The sequence below is a fragment of the Meleagris gallopavo genome, chromosome 2 (genome assembly GCF_000146605.3).
Source record: "Meleagris gallopavo isolate NT-WF06-2002-E0010 breed Aviagen turkey brand Nicholas breeding stock chromosome 2, Turkey_5.1, whole genome shotgun sequence".
Taxonomy (NCBI): domain Eukaryota; kingdom Metazoa; phylum Chordata; class Aves; order Galliformes; family Phasianidae; genus Meleagris; species Meleagris gallopavo.
Genome location: NC_015012.2, coordinates 33,886,216 through 33,910,896, shown reverse-complemented (window position 1 = coordinate 33,910,896; position 24,681 = coordinate 33,886,216). Strand labels below are relative to the sequence as shown.

Sequence of the window (24,681 nt, the reverse complement as noted above, 5' to 3'; positions counted from 1 at the left end):
CAAAATCAGAGCTGTTTGTAAGTTAAACTGTTCACATTTGAGTACAGTTTCTTTTTTTTTTTTTTTCCTATGCATCACTCACTCAGCTTTACAATACTATATTAGTATCTAACAGGGATTTCCTGCAAGCAGAGCCTGGCATAAGTGAGGGAAGGGACACAAAGCAGCCCAAAAACTTCTAACTACAGCCAAACCTTAGAATCATAGAATGTCTTAGGTTGGAGAGGACCTTACAGATCATCTAGATCCAACTCCCTGCCATGGGCAGGGCTGCCACCCACCAGATCAGGCTGCCCAGGGCCCCATCCAACATGGCTTTGAATAACTCCAGAGATGGGACATCCACAGCCCCTCCAGGCAGTCTATGCCTCACCACTTCCTGAGTAAAGAATTTCTTCTTAACATCTTACCTAATTCTCCCCTCTTTTAGTTTAAAGCCACTTCCTCTTGTCCTGTCACTATCAGACTGTAAAAAAAAAAATTGGGTCCACCTCCTGCTTGTAAGCTTTATATTATGTTATCTGTTCATGTTGTCTGATTGCTCAGTTAAAAAGTCAGTGATCTCTTCGGAGCAGAGTCACATTTTGGTTTGCATTCCCACAGTGTTTAGTGCTAAGAGGCTTGTATGGGCTAGAATGGTGTCTATAGCAATACTAAAAATAATAATACTAAAAATAATAATGATAATAATAATAAAGTAATGAGCTTAGTCTTATGAAGTGACTAGGCTGTATTTGTAGAGCAGGCTGGGACGATTAAAAACCTCAAGAGATTTACAAGATACCAACCAGTTGCAGCAGTCTCTGCATGGACTACTCCACTGCTTCTCAGTTCTCATTATTTATTTTCCTTACTGTAAAAAAGTTTGTAACTCTGTAAGTGAATACCTGCAGCATGACAGATATTATAGGGCACATGATTTTCTGGGGACAGGGTGTGAGGAGGTGACATATGACAGTGCCTCCGTAAACCTGGAGCTCACACTCTATAACTGAGTTCCAGTGAAACTTATACATAGGGCTAGGTTGATAGGGGATGTCCAGAGAGGCAGGTATTTAGGTGTTTATCATCCATGACCAGTTGTACTTACTAATTCTATGCTGTCATTGCCTGCCAAGACTGGTGAGTCCAAAACCGCTGTCTTTGAACTGTTAGGGTCTATAAGACTATGGAAGTAGCAACTAGTTAGTGGAGATAGATTGCACTCACTGATTCTGTATTATCATACAGTTTATAATATGTAATATTTTAATTTTATTTTATTTTCAGTATGATGGGATTGCAAGGCATTTTGAGATTACCGCTAGTAGCTGAAAAATACTTGGGCTTCACCAACCACTTATGTCCTAAATACTCTTTGGGCTGGCTTACTATTACAGGGTGAACACGTGTCATAGAGAGTATTATACTCAACATGCAAACAAGCACCTTTCACAAATGCCAGGTTCAAAATGTATAAGAATTGTTACCTTCTAAATAATAAATGAAAATAAGAGAAAATGACTATTTGAGTCTTCCTAGAAGATCATCTGATATATGCAGTCTTGGGGAGGAGAAGCTGAAAAGCAGTTTAGGACCTACACAGTAAAATGCTTCTAATAGAAGGGCTTACTGAAGGTAAATTAATAGATTTCAGAGCGAGTAGGAGAAGCTACATCAATATTACTAAGTAGTGTGTTCTATAGCCAGTTTTATAACTCCAAATTGAACTGCTATTGTCTGGCTTATATTTCACAAAAGACAGAGCAGCTGTGGCAAAAGCTCTCTCTCAAGATGTGATACTCCCCAAACTGTACCTTCCAGAATAGTACCAGGGATCACACTAACTGGGGAGACAGTGTGGGCAGTCACAAAATACAGCATGAACGCATACCCTGGCTTCACTTAGTTTTATATTGAGTCATAAACCACAAATACAAAATTGTAAAGCCAAAATTGTCTGGTCTTTACATACCACAGGTCACTGACACGTTCATATGGGAATAAGTGAATACCAGTGTATTTATGGTAGTACAAAGGTACCGGATAGATGAAGGCACATCTGGAAGTGAGAGAGTGTACTAAAGAGGAGCTTCAAAATCAACCAGAAACTGAGTGAAATTTGCTGCAGCAGAGTTCAGAAACGTCTACAGAATATTGAAGTGCCTAGTTTTTGTTAAGCTCCATTTGGATACTCTTGCTCAAGCTAACATGATTCAAGCTAGTTTAAGTGTGTCTAGACAAGCTCTAGTCAGGACTTTCATGCATTATAGACCAAGCTAACCACCTTTAAGCTGTTCAAGCATCAAGCAAGCACTACAACGAAATGAAAATAAAGAGTCATTATTAAGATGTTTTAGTCTGCTTTTCAGGCATTCAAGGGTGCATATGTTTCTATAATCAATTTATAGTTAATGTCTTTATCAAAAAGGTGTGTTCTATGTTTCAGCAAATTCATTAGGCATAGGTCCAAACCCATTTCCTTCAACAAAATGCTTTGGCAACCAAAACTAGATGGTGCTTGGTGCCTGATAGTCTATGCCTAAGTGAAGAAAGTTGCTTCTAGAAAGTTTTACCTGGGGTTTCAACTGAGAAATGGTCACTGTCTGTTAATGGTAATGCAGAGTAGCATCTTTAAAACTAAACATTGCTAGTGCAGAGGCGTGCACCAAGTGATTGGTGACTGCTGTGATTAAGAACAGCACTCCAGTCTAGTGTCACACTCACTCAACAGATAGACTACCTGAATGTTGAAAGATTACTCATTGACACAGAAATGATTGCTCTGTTCTTCCACACATGGCAGTCCTATCTCAGAAATAGTGCCTTCTCCAATCTATACAACACCACTACAACAGATTTGTCATCATACCTGTGGATTGCTGGTGGTGTAAGACTGTCAAGGTGAGAACTTGATATGCTGCACTTTTGGCTTTGATGTTGAGTAGGTAAAAGCAATTACATTTGAACTACTCACCAATCACATAATCTCCAAATCCTATAGTGCTGAGAGTAATGAAGGAATAGTAGAAACTCTCTTCATAAGTCCATCCTTCTTTGTTAGAAAACAAGAGGGGAGGTAGCAGGAGGAACAATAACAACCCCGTTACTAGTGCACAGGTCTTCATCAGCAGGGCAGCTTTTATCTAGTAAAACAAAACAACAGCAACAACACAAAGAATTGCAGGAAAGATGTCATAGAAAGTAAAGCTCATTTTCTATTTGAAGATGATATCAAGCTCCACAAAAACACAAATACTCACAGCATTACACTAAAATAGCGTGGCTCTCTCAGTCAACACAAATTGGCCATCCTTTTCTTGAGTCCAAAAGTCATACCATTTTAGAACTTATTTCACAAATGCTCCCATGTAACTTAAATAAGTAATTCCAACCATGACTGATAAGCAAACTAGCTATCCTAGGATTGTTAATGGCTCTAAGGCTCTGGCAATTTTCTTGCTGGAAGGGAAGCCATTAATCACAGAAGTTCTATCAGCTAATAAATTACCTTATCTAACCTTACCTCATAGGACTGTCATAACGAAATTTATTCACTTCCCATTATTTCTGAGCATTATTGCATTTTTGGCCAAGAAGGTATGTCCTTGTTAGTCAGAGGATCAGAAATACCAAACAGTGTTCTTTCTCTCCCCAAACTTAAGAGTGCAGTATGCCTAGCCCCATTACTTACCTTCCAGTGAAACATCTCCTCTAGGTGATGGGCACTATGCTGAACCCATAACAACATCAGCTGTCCAATTTCATTCATGAGAACAAGGTTCAAGGGGATCCCAAAGAGTGCAAACAAGATGCAGAAAATTCGACCAGCTGCAGTGCTGGGGCTTAGGTTCCCATAGCCTGAACAGGGAGGAATGAGGAGTTAAATCTGAAACATTCTCCTTGCTTGTTCTCCTCCTCTAGAAGAATGAACCTCCATCTTCTACTAAAGTTAGAGAAGGTTACTGTTCCAAAAGGATCTTTTTTTTTGTTTTTATAAATAACTGTAAACTACATCTATTGTTTGTCATATCCTATTGTACGTTGGAAAATAACATTTCTTCCCCTGCCAACTTTACTTAGTTCCTTTCCCATTTACCAGTGAATTTCCTCTCCCCTATCCACTGCCCTGGCTAGGATTTGACGTAAATGCAAAACATCCGTTTAGTTCAATTTTTGTAATCATTATTGGCATCAAGTTCACTGATAAGTGATCCTGCATCGTTGTCAGAAGGTCTCTGAATCAAAACAATAGTGTTTTAGTAATATTACCTTTGTCCCACTGAACTAGTGAACTTACCACTGCCTCCTTGCCTATACTCTTCTTCTGTGCCACAAGCATCAAATATTCCTTATTGTCAAGTTGTTTGCCATGAGTCAATAAATTTAAAAATATATATATATATTTAGCCCAAGTAAAATTCTTCAGTTTCAAACAAAGAAGAAAGAAGCACATTTGAAAGTTTATCGTCCCTCTCCCTCCTTTTTTTTTTAAAGCATCAAGTGGTCTAAAAAAAGACGCTGCCCACCAAGCAGAGCCTTGCTTGTATCATGGCTCAGATCATCGTATTTTCAGCAGTGCTCTTGCAACATTTGTTTTTTCTCCACACTTGATTTTTAAAATATCCTATAAACTTGCAAACTTACACTTAACATAACTTCAAGTGGTTTATGCAACAAGAAAAATAAAATCTAACTTCAGTTTCTTTCAGAGAGTTTTTTTTTTAATACAGAGAAAGGACTAGCATGTGATGAAAACTTCAACACTGACTTAGCTACTTAGAGACCTATAGCCTTCACTAGATTACAAAATCACTATTGCTCATTAATAATTTGCGCACCTCCATATACAAGGCCAAACTTCTATTTTTGCCATGAACACATCCCGCCAGCCACACACAGCTTTTTAGCTTGGTACAAACCTGGAGGTGCTCCCCATAGTAACACATTGCTACTGTGCTTGTAAGTGGTGCAACCCTGGGATAAAAGAAGGGAGAAGTCCAGTGGCTGGGCTCCCCACAGAAAAGAAATGGGTACAAAGATCCACTGTTTGAAGCATGGGGTTCTCATTCTTTCACTAATCTCCACCCCATGCTGACTGCAGTAAATCACCAAACAGATACATAGAATGACATGCTATCATGAACAGATGACATTATGCACCAAGCGCTGTGCTGATAACCTCCCCCCCCCCCTCCCCCACTAGAGATGACTCCACAAACAGTTAATTATGCACTAAATAAACAAAACCAAACCAGAGAAGAGGTCTGGCAGTAAACTGTCTTACAGTAAATATTTTCACCTCCTTCCTACCTCCACAAACTATTTTTTTCTCCTCCAATCTGGATGGCTTCACCTCTAATACTTTTAGGCTTGAATGATTTATGGGACTTGGGCTTTAACGTACATCTTAACACATATTGCATTTCCAAAGAAATGGCTCCAACAGTCTGTGCTTGGGAAGTTGCAGAGCCCCTGGGAAAGAATGGGATGCTGTTACATAAATAAGGGTTGTTTTGAAATACAGTCAAACAAAGGGGCTAAATTAAGACTGTAGAGCAGCCTTAACTCCAATACAGTGTTCTTCACTTATGAGCAACTCTACAGGCTTATAGACTTTTCTCCCTCTGCTATATGTAATTACTGAGTTAATTCTGCCAGCTTTCACCATTTCTAGACTGCCAGGTGTGATAAACAATAGACATGCAGGCAAATAAATCTGTTACATGTTACCATGCAAGTGGATTTGAGCAATGTGTGTGATTTGCATCACTTTGACTGTGCCACATCTCAGTGGACTGGTTCCAATTTTTCCTTTTTCATGCTATTTAAGGTGATTTTCAGATGCGTCCAGAGCCAGGGTACAGAGCTGGGATACATTTACTGTAAGGCTGAAGTCTGAATATAAGCCATATATACTATTGCCAAACATTTCACAGGTTTAGATTCTTTTTCTTTTTTCCCTTCCATATCAACTTAAGAAAAGCTATATAAAGGCTTAGACAGTTTTATTTGTTTGCTTTTTAACCATAGCTTTCCAGGCTTTCTAATCTCTGTAAAAGGGGGAAAAAAAAAAACATCAGGAAAGAAGAGAAAGAATGGTGCCTGTCACGTCACTCAGTGAAGCACAGCCACCTTCAGGATTTTAGAGATCCCACACGGTGCTGCTGAATGGACAGCATCTCAAGTTACTCTGTACATTTAATTTAATTTAGAACACTACATTCAACAACATACAAAGGTCCAATGTGTACTGAGAAGTCTAGCACAGCACCAGACCTGCTTTGCATATGATTTACCTGGCACTCTTGGGCTCAGAGGCTCAAGACAATTTCTCAAAGATTTGGTGAGTAACTGCTGTAAATATATTTAAAAAATGCCACATTCAATTAGCTTTTTATACAGGATATAGGGTTTGATTGAGCAGCACATGAAAATTTAGACTCTGTAAAATAGTGAGCAATTTATATCTGATTAATGATCGACGCTTGCCTTTGGACTAGAAAAATAGGTATTCATGTCATCATATATACACTGTATATTCTTGCAACCCAAGTCATTCAATGACTCTGTATGAATCTGTTTTTAGACATCTCACAAAGGAATGGGTAAATGAGAATTACCGTAAATTGAATGAGGGTAATTATACTACTGTAGGCTATAGATCAGAAGATCTGCATCAACTTCAGAGATGAAAATAATCTACAACATCAGCAGTGTCACATTCCTCACAAACTAAGATCTCACCTGTACATGCCTGCCCTGAGGGATATACTGGGATGCTCAAAAACTACAGAGGTCAAAGTACAAGTGTTCTCATCGAAGCAGCTGAATTATCCTGTACAGTTGCGCTCATTTTGAAATAAAGTCCAACTTACAGCCCTTAGAAGATGCAAAATGAGTGATTTCATTTCTAAATGACCACATCCACATTCACATATGTGCTTCTATTACACAGCTTCAGTAAACCCAGCTTAGTTTTCCTCTACATTCCTATACGTAGGAATCATAGAATGACTTGGGTTGGAAGGGACCTCAAGAATCATCAAGTTCCAACCTCCCTGTCACAGGCAGGGCCACAAACCTCCAGATCTGGTACTAGACCAGGTTGCCCAGGAGCCCATTCAATGTGGCCTTGAATACCTCTAGAGATGGGGCATCCACCATTTTTCTGGGCAACCTGTTCCATCACTCTCTCAGTAAAAAACTTCTCCCTGGTGATCTAAACTTAAACTCCCTTCCTTTAGTTTAAAACCACTCCCCCTTGCCCTATCTGATGTAAAAAGTTGATTTCCCTCATGTTTATAAACTCCTTTTAAATATTGGAAGATCGCAATGAGGTTTCCCCACAGCTTTCTTTTTTTCTAGGCTGAACATGCTCAGCTTCTTCAGCCTATCTTCATAGGAGAGGTACTGCAGCCTTCCTCTGGACCCTCTCCAAAAGCACCACAACCTTCCTGTGTTGAGAGTCCCAGACTTGGACACAGTACTCCAGGTGGGTCCTTAGCAGGGCACAATAGAGGGAGATAATCACCTCCCTTGCCATGCTGGCCATCTCTCTCCTGATGGAGCCCAGGATACCATTGGTCTGCCAAGCTGCAAGCACACACTGCTGGCTCATACTAAGTTTTTCATCAACCCAAACCCCTACTTTCAAGTTCTTCTCCCAGTTTGTACACATATCTGGGATTACCTTGACCCAAGTACAAAACCTTTTGATGCTCAAAAAAGCCCACCTTTTGAGTTTATCAAGGCTCCTCCAGACAGCATACCTTTCTTCTGCTGTATCAACTGCACTGCTCAGCTTGGTGTCATCAACAAACTTGACAAGGGTCAGTCCCATCTTCTATGTCTTTGATAAGGATGCTACAGTGTACTAGATTCAAGATGGACTCCATTACCATCCTTCACCTGGACATAGAGTCACTGACCACAATGCTCTGGCTGTGACCTTCCCATCAATTCCTTATCTGCCAAATAGCCCACCCTTCAAAACCATCTCTCTCTGATTTAGAGATAAGAATGTAGTGGGAGCCCATGTAAAAGGCTCGGCAGAAGTCCAAGGTGGATGACATCAGCTGGCTTCCCATAATCCACCAATGCTGTCACACCCTCATAGAAGGCCATCAGATTGGTCAGGTACAACCTTTCCTTAGTAAAGCTGTGCTGGCTGTCTTGGATCATTCATCCCTTATATGCCTTAACATGTCTTCCAGGAGGATCTGTTCCATGATCTTCCCAGTCACAGAGATAAGGCTCTGTGTTTGATTATCCAAATTCCCTGGATCCTTCTCCCTCCCTTACCTGTAAATGGAAGTTATATTTCTCTTTTTCCAGTCCCTAAGGACTTTCCCTGACAGACACAACTTTTCAAATATGACAGACAGCAGCTCAGCAACCACATCAGCCTTAGGACCCTGGGATGCATGACATCCAGCCCTGTGAACTTGTACACATTCATTTCATAAGGGATTTAGAGGCTCCAATGACTTGTTAAGAGGAGGGTACTGAGGTGTGATTAATAGAAAATTAGTAAAAATCTCTCTCTTCACCCCAATGACAGTATTCCAATGACTGTGCCCCAGTTTGGCCAGTGCAACTGCTACTTCCTGCTACTGACAACGGGTGGCTTGTTTGGACCCGATTCTCACTGCTCAGCCATAAAATAGTATCTTTAGCAAAAAGCACTTAGAATGGGGGGAGGGAAGGGAGAGAGTGAAAGCATCCTCTTTGAGTTGAAAGACATCTGCAAACTCACCAAATTGCAGTTGAGGGAAAAATACAGAAATACGTTTTCATAAAAACTGCCAGCAGAAGAGTCACTTCTCCAACTAGTAACTTTATCAGAAGTTTGAGCATTCAAATATTTTTTGGGAGATTCTAGAACATCATAATCCCAGGGTTAAAGGATGTTCTTGTGTGGGAATAGGGAAGGGCTCTCAGTCTCACCTGTTGATGGTGTTTTGCTTTGGATAATCAAACACTCAGAAAAGCCTGGGAGCTAGGTACCTTGCCTTACAACAAACATCTGATCCACAAGCCTGCTGGGTAGTCCAGCAAGGAATGCCACTGCTATAATTACACTACTTTGCATTACACATTTAATTGCCCAGAGAAAAATGTTTCAGTTGGCAGCTAAGAAGATCTCCAGATACATGAAAAAACTTCACACTCCTCTGCTACACTCAGTGAGTGCTCAATCCAATGAGCTCTTAGCAAGAAGTACTCTGCCAGCTCCTCCTCTAACACCTCTCTGAAGACACAAACATATTTCCTCGCGCTTCTTAGAAGTGACTTGAATGTTTTCATTTAGGCTAAATGAAAGTTTTATTCATGATAAATTCATGTGTTGCATTGAGGGAAAAAAAGATTTAAGTTCAGTATAAGTAGAGAAGATGGCAGTGGTGGCCTAGAATCTCTAGAACTGCATGGAGGACCTCATTTAGATTCCAGTAGTTAGTGGGTATAGAAGAGATGCCCCTCACTATTAATTTTAACTGGTGCTGTGATAATATTAGTTACTGATCTCTACTTCAATAGATTAAAAACATATTTGAGCCAATTTATTAATCAGTTTTGTCTCCATGGAGTTACAGGCAACAGAAACATTTGATTGCACACTCCTTGAGTCTGTGACTTAAAACCGTCTGTGGAAGATCAGGATGAGTACTGGAGCCTTCTTTTATACTAGTCCAGTATACTAATGCATACTGGAGGCTGTGTAATATGCTTAGTTCCAACAGGACAAGATGGCATATGGCTGGAAAGCAGACTGAATATGTTCCTCTGAATTTAGGCAATAGCTCAGAGAACATTGGCAGGAACACCATCTCCATAATCCCTTGGTGATGTTCCATGGACTGTTGTGTCCTACTTGGACAAACCTGTACAGCAGCTTTACTGGATGTCACAGGGCAGGGAAAAGATCAATGCATTGAAGGTGCACTGTTCTTGAGCAGAGAATGTCCCTGGAGAAACCAGAGGATTAAAATGTGAAAGTGACCCTAGTCTATTATTCCACTTTGAGACATTGAGATGTTTGTTTTAACTGGATTTCCCAGAGGATCGCAATGGACAGAAGCCAGTGCACAGGAGCTCCATCACATACTGGTCAGCACTACAGTGGATTAAAATTTTAGAGACAAAAGTCTTGTTGGTCTAAAACCCTACCCTGCCAGGAGTGCCAGGACTTGCTAGCTCTGATCTGGTTGTTTTTCCCCCATGGGAATAATTTGTGCCAAAGTACTAATGATCCTCAAAAGTATATGAAACACCATCTGACACTCATCAACATTCTACTTGCTCTTTGCTAGCTTCTTTGGAGGGCTGCTGCTAAGAGCTATCATCACTTTTTTTTTGACTGCAAGATGGTTTCCTTGCTTTTACTACTTTATTTTATGCTTAAATTCATACAAATGAATACTTGCTTTGCTATCAGGAAATAGGGACACAGCACTAGGTAACAGCATCCACATACCTAAGATAATGGAAGATACTTGGGCTGTGAGAGAAAAATACTCTTCCTTCTTTTAAGCAAGCACAAACAACCTCAATCTTAAGTCCTTTTCCTTTCATCTAACAACAACAACAAGAAATCTCACCACCCTGTGGTGTTTAACTTCAATCTTGTGCCCCACTCTGAACTTGCTTTGATCTCTGTGCACTGGTAGTCCAAGATAACTAGGAAGAGAGCAAACAGAGGATAAGGATGTTTGAGGGATAAAACCAACTGAAAATTAGCTTATCTTTCCTTAATCACTTTCACTGTTACTCTCAAGATTATTCTTCAGGATAAAGAGAAAAATCTCCTACTGAAAATGAGATAACATACGGTACTTGGGATGACATAACATGTAAACAACATGTAAAAAAAGGAGGCAATGAAGAATATCAAAACAGTGATGAGAAGGAACTGACTGTTAGTCCCATGTGTTGAAAAATTACAATCATAGAACAGCTTAAGTTACAGGAGGCCTTAAATATTACCTATTTCCAACTTCCTGCCATGGGTAGAATTGCCAGTTAATTGCAGTTCCATTCAACTTACGATCAATAATTATCTGGACTTAGAGCCCTCCTTCAAACTCTTCAAGCAACTTTTGGTACATACATCTCTTCTTTGAATCTTCAGAATTAGAGTACCAAGCATGTCCAGCCTGCAAGTTACAATCTTGCATTTTTTTTCTAAGCAAAATTTATAGGCAGCTTTTAATCACTACTGGAAATAGATGAGACTGATTTAAGTGGAACAAAGGGACAGCATAGAAGAGACTGCATCATGAGTGATAAGGGTATCAACTGTGTCAGTGAGGAAAGCAGTTGATACCACCCAGCCAGCATGAATGGGAACGAAGCTAACATCCCTTCCTGTAGTTGAGGGAGAAGTTCTGGTGAGGACTTCATAGAAACACAACAAGTCTTCTGAAGGAGGCAAAGGGCTTGAAACAGAACCAGGAGCTGATAGAACGGAAAGAGCATCTCAAGGCAAAGGGAATAAGGTAAAAGATAATGGCAGCACTGTTTGAGAAGTTTAAGGAAAAAAAAAACAAACAAACCAAAAAACAGCTGACGTAAAAGCCTCACAGAGATTACATTGTATAAGAGGCCAGTAAGGAAGAACAGCATCACTTGCAGAAAGAGAGCATGGAAAATAAGCTGCCCAAAATAAAACCAAACCAAAACACCAATCAACCCAAGTGTGCAGCAGCTTGAACACACGGAGTAGAACCTTCCAAATTTTCCACCACAATCTTTATTCTCCCTAGGGTTTTAAAATCTCTTTTCTCCATTACTATTTAGCATTATTCTTTCTGAAGCCATTTGCCAGAAAGCATTTATCAAACAGTTGTTGGAACTACTACCCATGGATTCTGCAGAGTTGAACCTGCTTTCAGTGGTTCCATACCTGCAGCCTGGCTCATCCTTACCACACATAGCCTGAAAGCCTCACCACAGCCTCCTCATAAATAAATAAATAAATAAATACATACATACATACATACAAACAACTCCATTGTGCTATTTCCACCATAGCTGTGCCTTCCATATGGAGCTTCCTACTGAGCATCACTCCTTTGAACTTCACTGAGTTCTTTTAACTTACTTTCGAGGTGAAGCTCTGAGGAGCTGTGCTTTTCACTTCTACAACATACCATCACCTACAGTGTTAATGTACTAACCTGTTGTCAATTAACAGTCTAAACAGCCTAAATAAGAAAATCCAAGGCCTAGCAGTTCCAAGTTCTCTTTGTAGACGTGACTTGAGCAATTACAAAGTCATTAGCAAGTCTCCTAAAAACAAAGCTTTACATCAGTAAAAGATAAGCAGGTGCTTAGTCTAGATCTCTGCCAGCATCACAAAAAACCCTTACATCTGAACATGACAAATTTGATTCTCCTGAACTGTTAACTTAAATTGGACGCGGTAAAACAGGGTAATTCTAACAATTTAGAAACGAATCGGGATTAAGGATGGAGCAAAGCAGCTCTTGAACGGACGTCACTGTACCAGAGACTGGAACGAAGCGCCCGGGCTTCACACTGCAAAGTCATAGCTCGTGCAGCCCCGTTTGGCGACGCACCACTGCCATCATCTGGCGCAGCCCGTACCTCGTGGTAAGGCATCACACAGAACAAAACACGTGCTAAAGAGCAGATCGCAGAATGAGAGGAATGACAGGACTGTAGGGGTTGGAAGGGACCTCCGGAGATGATCGAGTTCCATCCTCCTGCCAAAGCAGGTTCCCTACAGCAGGTCGCACAGGAAAGTGTCTAGGTGGGGCCTGGACAGGAATTAGTTCACGGGAATTTTAAGTGGAAAAAAAAACCCAAAAACAACCCACGACCATCTCTGTCTCAGCTCTTGCTTTGAGGCTTAATGTTCTGAAATCCATGCATCTTCAAGAACTGTCAGAGAAAATTCAAAATAAAACTCCACCTGGCTGCACAAAGAAAATTCCAAATCTAAAACACATTTGAAACAGAAGAGAGCTGACAGGTGTGTCATAACTCAAGAGATTCATGAGGTTTTGTTGTTTTTTAACATATGTTGAATGACTTTCTCCCTACCCCACATTCTCTTCCCCCCACAGTTTTTATAATGCTGAGTTACATAGTGAGAAAAGATGTCTGGGAAAGTTATTAATGGTTTGGGGGACTGGGGATACACACTGACAATAATTAATAGTATCTGCATTAAGTTACACTGTGCATAAATCCATTTTATTGTTTGCATTCTCTTCCCTCCCATTTCCATCATTCCTTCATGGCTTTGCATTACTCATTTGCTGGAACTGAACCGAACTGTTTCATTTATCCAACTGTGGGACTTCTACCCAAACGCTCAGGCTCTCATCCAGTGAGATGAGAGAATAAAGTAGAATAAAAGCTTTTCAAAATACTTCTCTCTCTCTTTGTGAGAGAGAAAGCTCACTTCAATGCACAATTCACCTTGTACCTCTCAGACAGAACTAGGTCGGAGAAAGAGATGAGAAAGTATAAGGAAAGTTGTTGGGTCTCCTCCTTGAAGATCTTCAGAAGCTGCCTGGGCATGCCCTTGGGCAGCCTGCTCTGTGTGTCCCTGCTTGAGCAGGGGCTGAGCTGGGTGACCCTCAAGAGGCCATTCTGAGGTATAGGGAGTATTGCATCACCTTGAAGCAATACTATGTTGCAACCAAAAAAAACCTGAGGAACTTTAATAGAGGTACATACTGAGCTAATTATCCTTGCATCTAGATGGAGATTGTTATTACACTGGCATTGAGAAAACATTTCTTGTTTCTTGGGAAAGGTTCTTATGTAGTCACCCATTGAGAAACCATATAGTTCTACTACATAGACCAGTAACATGAAGTCCCCCAGAGCTGAACAGTGTCTAATAGAACATATCCTCATTCTTGCCTCACTGCCACCCATAAGGCCATTCAATCAGCTGGAAACTCTTACCAATGGTTGTTACTGCAGAGATGGAGAAGAAGAAAGACCCGCTGAAGTCCCACCTGTCAAGGCTAGTAGTGTTTCCCTGAATGGCTACACCACTCTTGTAGGCTTCGATGATACCCTGCAAAGAGACAATACCATGAGATCCCAAAGAGTCCCGTACGGCAACTTCATGTGACTGACATTTCTAGCGCTGGCTGGTAAAGTCACAAACTACAACTACTTTGGACCATAACATTTCCCTTTTAATAGAAGATATCCTGTGCCCCAGAGACCAAAGAATTGAGAGGTCAGGAAAGCCAAAAAACAGTGTACTGATTGTAAGAAAAAACATCTACAGAACAGCAGGAAGTTGCATGTGGTAGACATGGATGTGGAAGAAACCAGAGGGCAAGGAATGCCTACAGAAAGCCCAGTCAGAGCATTATTGATTGCCCTACAGCATATTCATAGGAAAACAAGCTGTTTCCAGATGGGATGTTCTGATGGCAGAATCCCCAGAGCAGTAAATAAACATGCACACAAAAATGAATTAGAACCTTTGCATACACTGCAGAGAAATATGTGTTGTAAAGTGTGACATGGAAACAATACAAAATCACCAGCCTACTACTTTTGGACAGCTTGTCCCTACCCCATGGCTGTAAGTATGAATAAATTAGATTTAGATTGGAACAGTATGATGCCCAATTTTATTCACTCCACCTGGGAAAGACTCAGATTCCACTATGGTGAAATTTACAGAATTAAGGTAAAAGCAGGCTATCAGACATTTTAGCAGTGCCCACATCTACCTGTGTTTTCTTATGCCAATAAAGTCAAAGATATTCAATGGCATTGTGAAGAAAACTATATTAGTCACAGCATGGACACTAGGCATTTTATACCCACTGGCCAAGAAAATCCTTGAGAGCCGATTATCCTTGAATGCAAAGTGTAGTCAGGAGTAGATAAAATTCATCACTTCTGAGGAAGACATCCAGATTTCAAATAACACTATCCCTATACCATCTATAAAACTGCTGATAAAGCATCCATCAATGATAATATCATTGATCATCATAATAACGGAATCATTCTCAGGTTAGATTTGCATCAGTAATCGGCTTTATAAAGTTGTAGTTTATATACCCGTCAAGAAAACCAGTGCCTCTAATCCACAAAGTACAGAAGCAGGTGAAGGCATACTATGCTATAAATGATTTCTGAAATTATACATGGCTATGAATTAAAAGCAGTTTACAGAGACCCAATCAGCATCTTTACATGGACCATTATCTTTTTCTCTGCAGAGTTACCAGTTCTCACACAAAAAGCAAGGAACAGCTCTAAGATCATGGGTGATTACAACTGTTCAGTTTCTTGTTCTCGAATCATAGAGAACTGAAGTGATGCAATGATGTGAAATCAAGCATTTAATGCCTTGGTTCCTGTGGCTTGCCATTTCCTGTGATAAGACGTCCCACAAGAACATCTACTGCTGATTTCTGTTACAAGAAACTTCTGTTTGTTTGCGCAAATTTGGCCACAGTTTCTTACTAACCTCTCTAGTCCTTAAGCTTATGGCTTTAAAAGCTTGATATTGTGTAATGGTGTCAATTGCTGAGTTCATATCAATAGGACATCAAGCAGGAGAATGGAAAACGCACTGTATGCAAAGGGTTTTTTAAAGTTTATCTGAGAGCAGGACTGTTGACATTCCAGCAGGTATATGCTGGAATATGTGTCTTCAAGACAAAATATGTAGGACTGCTGAGATCACAAGCTACACAAGGAAAATGTGAGAGAATAACAGGCCTTTTATCTTCAAATTTACACTCTAGTTTCATGGGTAGACGGTGCATGTGGGGAGAAAACAACAGATTTGTCACCCATTGAAGATTCCAATGTCTCCCTTGATATTTCAAGAATTATTTTATACTCTTGGGGACCGCATTTCCTGACTGCAGTGTTTTGAAACATCTTCAGGTCATTGTGTTAACTTCCCCTGAGGTGATGCTGCTACCAGGAAACATGGCATTTAAGAGGCTGCAGGTAGGCTCAAGTGCTTGCACTGAATGGCACCACATTCCTGCACTCAGCTCAGCAGGAAGGTAACACAACTCATTGACTGACAAAGAGCAGACAGTGAGCTTTCTTGTGCCTGCTGCTTCTGGGAATGAAACACCTCACATATTTACAGGAGGTCTCCAATGGCGCCTTCAGCTGTAAGTGTCTGGCTACATCTTTTGTCTTTCCCTGTTAGATTGTGCTATCAAACACCCAGATAACATGATTAACTGTGAGGATTCTCACTGTGCTTGTCACAATCTGATATGGGGATGTCTGAATGCTCACACAAATCAAACCCACCTGAATAAACTGTCACTCCTGTCAGAAACCTGAAGTTCATCACTAGTAGAAAGAAAGAGCTACTGATGCAACCCTTTATGTGGAGGGATTCTTAGAGGGTGGAAATAAGGATACTTATAATACCCAGAATCAACGTCAGAAGCACAGCAACAATGATCAAAAATTAAAGATTAATTTTTCTGACAACAGTAGAAGTGAAAGTGATGGAGCTTGACTTCCTACAGATGTGCCAGTAAAGGCATATTCATGAAAGAAATCCATAAGTGGCTAAGTTAGACTACAAACTCCTGGAGGATGAGAGAATATTCAGGGAAATGTATCAATGTGTACTTGCCATAACTTAATAAGATTCTCTAGACATCTACTTTTGGTTAGTGCTCTTTTCATAAGAAAAATTAGAAGTGGTTCATCATTTTGATAGAACACACTGGAGAAACCCAACTAATAAACAGTTAGGGCAACTGAATCCTCTCTGGCTTTCCTACTGAAAAATTACCAACTTCTCTCTGTTGCTTTTTTTTTTTTTTTTAAGCAAACAAAAATACAGAAGCACTGGTTGGTGGGTTCAAAACTTATTAAAGAACTGAAACATACATAAGATCACATCTGCTTGGTTCCTTTGGCATGGCTTTGAGAACTATAGACATTTCTCACTTTGCTTTACATTGATTTGGGGGGAAGGCGGGGGAATCCTAAGGGTTTTCTGTTTTCTCTTAGTTTTCTCTTAATTAGGTTAATGATTTATGCTGTGTCTTCTGAGACCTGACGTGTTCCAAGGTACAGTCCCAAATCCAGTTTTTCAGAAGTGGATATCTGGCTGATCTAACACATCAGTTTATATCACCAGCTGCTCAGCCACAACATCGAACTTGTGAAATCTGGGCTTGCTATTTTGGGAACTTGAAATGTCACATGTCTAATTCAGAAGTACAAGAAGGAAGCAGCAGGTGGTTAAAGTAGGAAAAAACGACTCTCAGGACTCAGTTCTGCTTTGGTTTATACTAGCAGAAAAGCTAAATAACAGGAATTTTACTTCTCTGTACTTATGTTCTCCTCTAAAATAATCAAAATAATTTATGGGTCACAGAGACTACTGCAAATATTCAGCTGACAATGCACGTAACATTTTGAGCCTTCTATAGAAGTCTCTATGGAGCTAATTGCTATAGAACCTTTAAATTAGGATCTTCTAGATTAACAGGGCTTCATGAGTCAATGAAAATTCGTTTGGAAGCTGCCACATTTTTTCTATCAGTGAGGTTGCTCTGTTTCTTGACAGTGTCATGCAAAGCCTAATTCCATCATCAAATCTTATCATAGTTGATGGTTAAGAAAAAAAAAAAAACAACAACATGACTTCCATTCACAGTAGTCCATTTAAATGCAGGTGTCTGCCTGACTAACTGATAAAACATGGTTCAGAACATTTACATGCAGTGTCCCACTTAGTTTCGCTTAGCTCTTAAGTTTTTACTTACAAACATAACAAACTAATCCTGTAAAGCCTATTTTTGTATGTCCTTCTGCCAGGAATTCCCTCCTTTAATTCAGTCTCACTAGGAACTCCGTGAGGAACGTATGGATTTCTACCACAAAGCAAACTTATTTTAGGATGGCAATAACCTTTTTTCCTTTTCTCTACTGTCAGTAAGAATAATTGCTGGTTCTTCCTAAAGGAGTATCCCAATAGAAGTTCCAACTTCCTTACTGCCGTTAAATAAACACAAATTAAAATAAAAATAAAACCACTGCCTCAGCCTGACTGCCATGAAGGCCTATTCAGCTCCAGGGCTGTACTTCTACAAATGACTGACAATGAATGTCTCACTCCACCTGTGAAACCATTCCACACGGCTTTGTCTTAACAAACCCAACACAGCTACAGTCATAGCAAAAATTAAACATCTGTCTCATTTACATTTCTAAAACCCTTTTCTGCTCTTAAAGAAAAAGAAATAAAGGAAGAAAGCGAGGAATGAGAAAGCCTATTTAAGTATCTCCAGAAGATTAATGCACACAGTCTATAATTACCTTCTCTTTTGATATGCCTGTGTTACATCTTTTTCTTCCCTTGAGAAATGTAGGTTTATTCTTTTTCCATTTGCTGTGGAGTCACTCTTACTTTCAGCTGCACCCTAAGTCATTGTTTCCCACCACCCCATTGCTCACAGTGTATGCTGTGTTACCAGTTCTGGACAACTTCCAGCTTTCTCAGCTGGTGTACTTCTCTTTTCTAAAATCTCATATCACAGGTTGGCCCGTCTATCACCAGCAGCAGCTTATGGCTAACAGCTTGGCTTCTCATTACCAACTGCTGCCAAAGGGAGAAACATTATTTACTCTACCCTTCTTAACATCAACTGTAAACTTCATCCTTCAGCCCTGTGCCAAGTCACAACTATAGGTGAACTTAGGTAAAGCTTTCAGAAAAGGCATTTAAAACCAGCAACAAGGAACGACTGCATGTGTATATGTAAACAGAGACACTGTTTTCCTTCCAATTTTTACTTTCTCTGGAAGACTATATTTCTCATCTCTACACAGAAAAACAAAAAAATAACAAACAAGCACAAAGTTTAGAGCAAGAAAATAAAGTTTGTATAAATTATTAATTAGATTAATTTGAACTTATCTGCCTCCGTTATAATAACAAGAGATAAAGTAACACAGGGGAACATGGTGGTAGGACAAAGGGAAGTGATTTCAAACTTAAAGAAGGTAAATTTCAGTTGGATATAAGGAAAAAGTCTTTTACAGTGAGGGCGGTGAGGCACTGGCACAGGTTGCCCAGAGAAATGGTGAATACTCCATCCCTGGAGACACTCAAGGTCAGGCTGAACGGGACTCTGAGCACCTGATGGAGCTGTAGGTGCCCCTGTTCACTGCAGGGGAGTTGGACCAGATGGCCTTTAAAGGTCCCTTCCAACACTATGGATTCTATGATTCTAGCGTGATGCCACAGAAGATCAAGACCATTCCAAGCATATCTACAAGAACTCCTGAATCATGCTGTCTCTTATTTCAGGATAATAGAGAGACAAATCACTTTTTACTGAAGAAGAGTACTGCAAAAGGAGTCAAGAGAATGACCCTTTCATAAAATACAGTTCCAGTCACTGCCCTTGTGATTCTGAACTACAGCATTTTGGCCACAGTTCATAGCAAATGAGATACAGTGCAAGAAACTTCATCCCCACGCCTAGCTGAAGCTTATACATTCATACAAACCAACTTCTCCAGGGAGCATACAGCCTCTCCAAAATTGTAATTGAAACAATGCATTTCAATTACGAATGTAATTGAAACAATGCAAACAGTTTCTCACCTTCACAGTCTATCAATGAGGTAAAGAAGGTATTCCCAAGGCACCAAACTAGCATTCAGAGCCATGATGAAATATCATCTCACAATCTTTGTGCTCTGGAAGTTCTATGTAATGTTTCTATATAAACACCCATTCACATTTCATAGAATTCCAGCTGCAATCGGAAAAAAACAATGTTAATCTTGATCTCAGATTGTGAGGACAAGGGTCAGTTAACTTCAAAATAATTTAATAAAAGATTATGGATTACACCACTCCCAGGCATGAACTCTGATTACCTGTCCTCTCCCAGGGAAGTTTACTTGAACAGTAAGGGAGTAAGAGCAGGCACAAGATTCATTAAGGATACTGATTTCTGAGTTTTCTTAACTTCATGTCGTTCAGATAACCTGAAATCTGATCAAATAATTACTCCCCCCAAACAAACAACACAACAAAAATCCCAAAGGAATACACACAGTTTTGCTCATGTAATTGGTGTTAGCTCCACTGAACTAAATGAGCTCTATCAGCAGTAGCATTTTTACTGTTGCAGCTGGGTCTGCACATTCTCTTAGTAACAGTTAATTAGAAAGAATCATGAGTATGTTAATTTCTCTCAGATATGGATCCGGGGAAAAGTGTGCTGGCTACAATTTAACCCAAGTATAATACATATTGATAATATGTTAGAAAAAGCAATTACAGCTGATCAACTCTATTTCACCCGTGACACGCTAATGGATATTCTGACTAAAGTGGGTCATATACAGATATATCACTGCTCCACAATACAGCCAGTGCTGTTGCATTAAGTCTCTTAGCACCAGCAGGGAACTCTGATGCTCACCCCTTAACAGTCAACTTCTGCTGTATCAACTCTGTGCAAGATGACTTTATTAAACTACATTTGCAGGGCTGTATTTCCTGACAGTTGCAAAAATGTGTCAGTTTAATATCAGTGCAAGCCAAAGTATAGATGAGGATCTTTCAGTCACATGGGAACTACTTCTCTTGTAGTCATTAACCTGGTGGCTCCAGCTGTTGACTCTGGAGATAACAGTATCTATACCCACCTATAGGCTTTTAGTTCATGACCTGCCCTTTAGTATTAAGTCTTTTACACTATGCCTTAAATCTTGCCAGATGAAAAAGTATTTATTTTCATTAAGCTCAGTTTTGATTTTCTTCTTCCCAGTTTATTTATATGACGTGGTTTAAGTAACTTTTTACATCTAAAATGTTAGAAAGCATATAGAACAAGATAATAAATACTGGAAACAGCTGTGTTAAGTGATTAGTTATAGAAAAAAAGAAAAGATTGCACAAAAAGGACATCACAGTAACAGCCCAACACAGAAAATGCAGCATTGCAAGTCTGGCCATATGGACAATCTTCTAACTAAAGAAATGCTGAAAAGCAGAGCAAATGTAACTAAATCTGTATCTGTAGCCAATGACAAAAACACCAAGTTTGGAGCACAACTCAGCTGCACCAGAGCTACTTATTCTTCACCAAAGCAGTAAAACAGGGACTTATACTCTAGAAGGGGTGGAGGAGTCACTGTAGAATCATAGAATGGCCTGGGGTGAAAAGGACCTCAAAGATCGTCAGTTTCAACCACCAGACCAGGCTGCCCAGAGCCACATCCATTTGAATGCCTTGAATGCCTCCAGGGATGGGGCATCTACAACCTCCTTGGGCAACCTGTTCCAGTGCATCACCACCCTCGGGGTGAAAAACTTCCTCCTAATATCTAACTTAAACCTCCCCGTCTCAGTTTAAAACCATTTCCCCTTGTCCTATCACTATCCACCCTCATAAACAGTTGTCCCCCCTCCTGTTTACATGCTCCCTTCAAGTATTGGAAGGCCACAGTGAGGTCTTCCCGGAGCCTCCTCTTTTCCAAGCTAAACAAGCCCAGTTTCCTCAACCTTTCTTCACAGGAGAGAAGATGTTCAAGAAACATGTGAATGTGGCACTGGGAGACATGGTTACTGGGCATGGTGGTGGTGGGTGTGCAGTTGGACTGGATGATCTTAGAGGTCTTTTCCAATCTTAATGATTCTATGGCTCCAAGTGCATCAAACTGAGTTTTGTTTGTCTCGGACCAATTCCACACACGTCAGCTGTAAGTGATGTGACCATAAAAAAAGTGCCTTCTTTGTCTGCAGCTTCACTCGCTGGATGCTTCTGGAAGGGTTCTCACATCTGGAACTAGCATCATTTTTACCTGGACCAAGACTCTTAGGTACTTCCCTTCCTCCCAGTGAAGTCCAGTTACCCTCAGTACAGTGAAGAACAGTAATCACCTGAAATCTGCCATATGGCATCTGTTTCCACTTTCTGCAAAATTCAGAGCTTCCTTTGATGTGACCTCACACTTTAAAACAAAGATCATCATATTTATAACAAACCAGATAGCACCCACTCTATACGTTGCCTAGTGGCTTCTCAGGAGCTGTTTGCTCCTGATCTTGTTCTTTGTGAACAAGTGTTCATATTACAGACTTCATTTAAGTGTCACAAAAATGGCCAAGGGACAGAGGTCAACAAACCCTAACACACCTTCCTTGAGTAGATGTTAAGTTACTGGATGCACAGCAGTTGTCCCTTACTCTGTTCCAGCCATAAATAATGAAAGCCAAGAAAAATGCAGATCAATCTTCCCTACACAGGTAGGAACACACAAGCATGTATTTTTGTGTGGTTATACATGAAACATATACATGCGCTACCCTCTGTTACATAGAAAAATGCAGAGCTACAGAATCCAGCAGGGGAAGAGCCAGCCAGAAAAACAGCTGTGGGAAGCAGGGCCCCACAACTAAAGAAGTCACACACCGAGCTAACACATTTTCCCTGTTTGTTGTTGGTCTGCTATCTCCAACTCTTCCTGTTTTTTGTTTTCCTAACTAGGCAATTGTTTCTGATCCAGAATTATGTGAGCCATGGAAGTCAGAGGACAAGAACTCGCTGTCTAGTTCTCCTTGCGTGGTTTGGTTGCCTTCACCTTTCCTTCTGCCCATCCTCACAGTACACTCTCCTGTCAGCTCCCCAAAGCAGGAGCTCTCTGTCTAGGCAAGGGCTGGAAGAGTGGATTGCCAATTGTGGATGGTAACTAGGAACTAAGCGATAAACAGGTTGTAAAATGGTATTTGCACATTGCTTTGGCAAACTGAGATTTTATTCTATATTGGCTCCTATGCACTTTAAAGTAAACCTAGATTTTCAGAATTATCCAGGAGTCTAAAAGAAAATTGCTTTGACGTTACAGACAGTTCATCATTATTAAATTTTACTCAGTGCTTTATGCTTCCACACTCTTTATATGCCTTCTATATTGGCAAATAATCATCAGTGTACCTAAAATACATGTTTGTTATCTGAAAAGGGCTAATAATGATGTTGTCTGTATTAAACTCTGCATTAAGCAATTCACTGTACACAAGAAGTCGCATTTTTTGAGCACACTTAAAGTAAATAAACAGTGCCATACAGGAAACGAGAAAAGAGTGCAGGAAAATAAGCAATCCTGGGGATTATCTGTTTAAGATTAATCTCTCACGGTGAAAGTTATTAAAAATAACACATGAAGCCATTCAAAGAGTATGGTTTCTCAAAATACAAAGGCATGAGCAGATGCTAAAATAAAACCAAACTTCCTTTTATCTTCCTCATCCAGATTGCTTAGGTCATAATTAAATACTGACTTGACATGTTAAAGCAATAGATCATCTAAAGGGATTTGCTGGTTCTCCTTCTCATGTGACTACCAGACAGTACCAAGAATTAGTAGGAGTCGTCCTGCAGGGAAACACCCATGAGAACGCCATTAAAAGGACCTTGCTGCCTATTCAGTTGTAGTTGCCTTCTCCCCACTGTCATCACCCCGTTGCTGTCATTCACCAAGGGAAGCCCCGGGCGGTCCCAAAGTAGGCCCATACTCGCTGCTCCTTGTGCTAGCACTGAATTAAACTCAACTTCCAGCCACCTCTATGGAACGCCAGGCTGGTCTGCTCTGATGTATTTATCACGTCCCTCTGACAAGTATTTCAAAAGACTATTTACATCCCACACTTGGGGCTATACACAGCACACAATACAAACAATAGGAGTAAATACCATGGTAGCTTTCAAGGGATCAACTTTATAGGACCAACTGACTGCTTGAGAGAATTTGCCACTCAGAAAGTCAGGGGATGAGACATAGGTATCAGCACAGTTTTGTCTGCTGGGGCATTAGTGAATTTCCCAACAAAGTTATCTATTGGATGGTTTTCTATTTTTTTTTTATTTCTCTCTGCTGGGAGGAGAAGGGAGAAAGTGTAAATAGTTATATTTTAGGATTTTAGGTCCTTTGAGCTCTGATGACCAGCCACAATGATTCCAGCCACAGCAAGTACTGCTTACACACTCCCCCTCATCTTTTTCTCCACCAGCACCAATCTGAGGTAGACAGAGACCAAAATAAGCAGTACGCAATCAACCAGCAGCACATCCAAAACTGGAATGGTTTGTGTAAATATTCAGCACCCTTTAATCTTATATATAGGGGGTAGCAAAAAATATCTATCCCATTTCATACATTTCTACATCATAAAATATAGCTACTTCAATGAGATTGCATTTGATCCACCTTTATGTGCTGCAGCCTCCCCGCACATGTTCTCAGAAGCTTTTCTAATGTGACTCAAGTGGCTCCTTACCAGGATTTTTCCATTTCCCCTCAATTAAGGAACAGAAAATCAGAAGAAAAAATATCAAAAACTAATTACAACAACGAATTGAATGTACCACACCAAAGCCATTACAATTTCTCACTTGTAAGATGCCAGAGGCTACATGTAATTTATACTTGATTAATTCAACAGCGAACCAAACCTCCCAGCCATTCATCCCACGTACCCTCCGCAGGACCCGCCACCTACAGACCAGCGAACGCCGCAACTCCTGCGAGGACAGCAGCGACGGGGAGAAGCCCTTATACGAGCTGATGCTCGGGCAGCCCGGAGCTCACCTGGATGAGCCTCTGCAGGGCGGGCCCCTGCAGGCAGGTGTGGTTGGCGAGCAGCTCCCAGCGCTGCTGGAGGAGCCGCCGGGCCGC

The 24,681-nt window shown here is 40.4% G+C and overlaps 1 protein-coding gene across 1 annotated transcript in view; it reads right to left on the bottom strand.

Annotated features, from left to right (window-relative positions):
• Nucleotides 1–24,681, bottom strand: part of LOC104909675 (potassium channel subfamily K member 17-like) — a 54,630-nt gene that overhangs the window by 3,471 nt on the left and 26,478 nt on the right. Inside the window, exons 2-5 of the mRNA XM_031552187.1 lie at nucleotides 24,483–24,589; nucleotides 13,924–14,038; nucleotides 3,674–3,840; nucleotides 2,957–3,125 (exon numbers count right to left, since the gene is read on the bottom strand). Coding sequence (XP_031408047.1) covers nucleotides 2,957–3,125; nucleotides 3,674–3,840; nucleotides 13,924–14,038; nucleotides 24,483–24,589 — 558 coding nt within the window. The remainder of the gene's footprint in view (nucleotides 1–2,956; nucleotides 3,126–3,673; nucleotides 3,841–13,923; nucleotides 14,039–24,482; nucleotides 24,590–24,681) is intronic.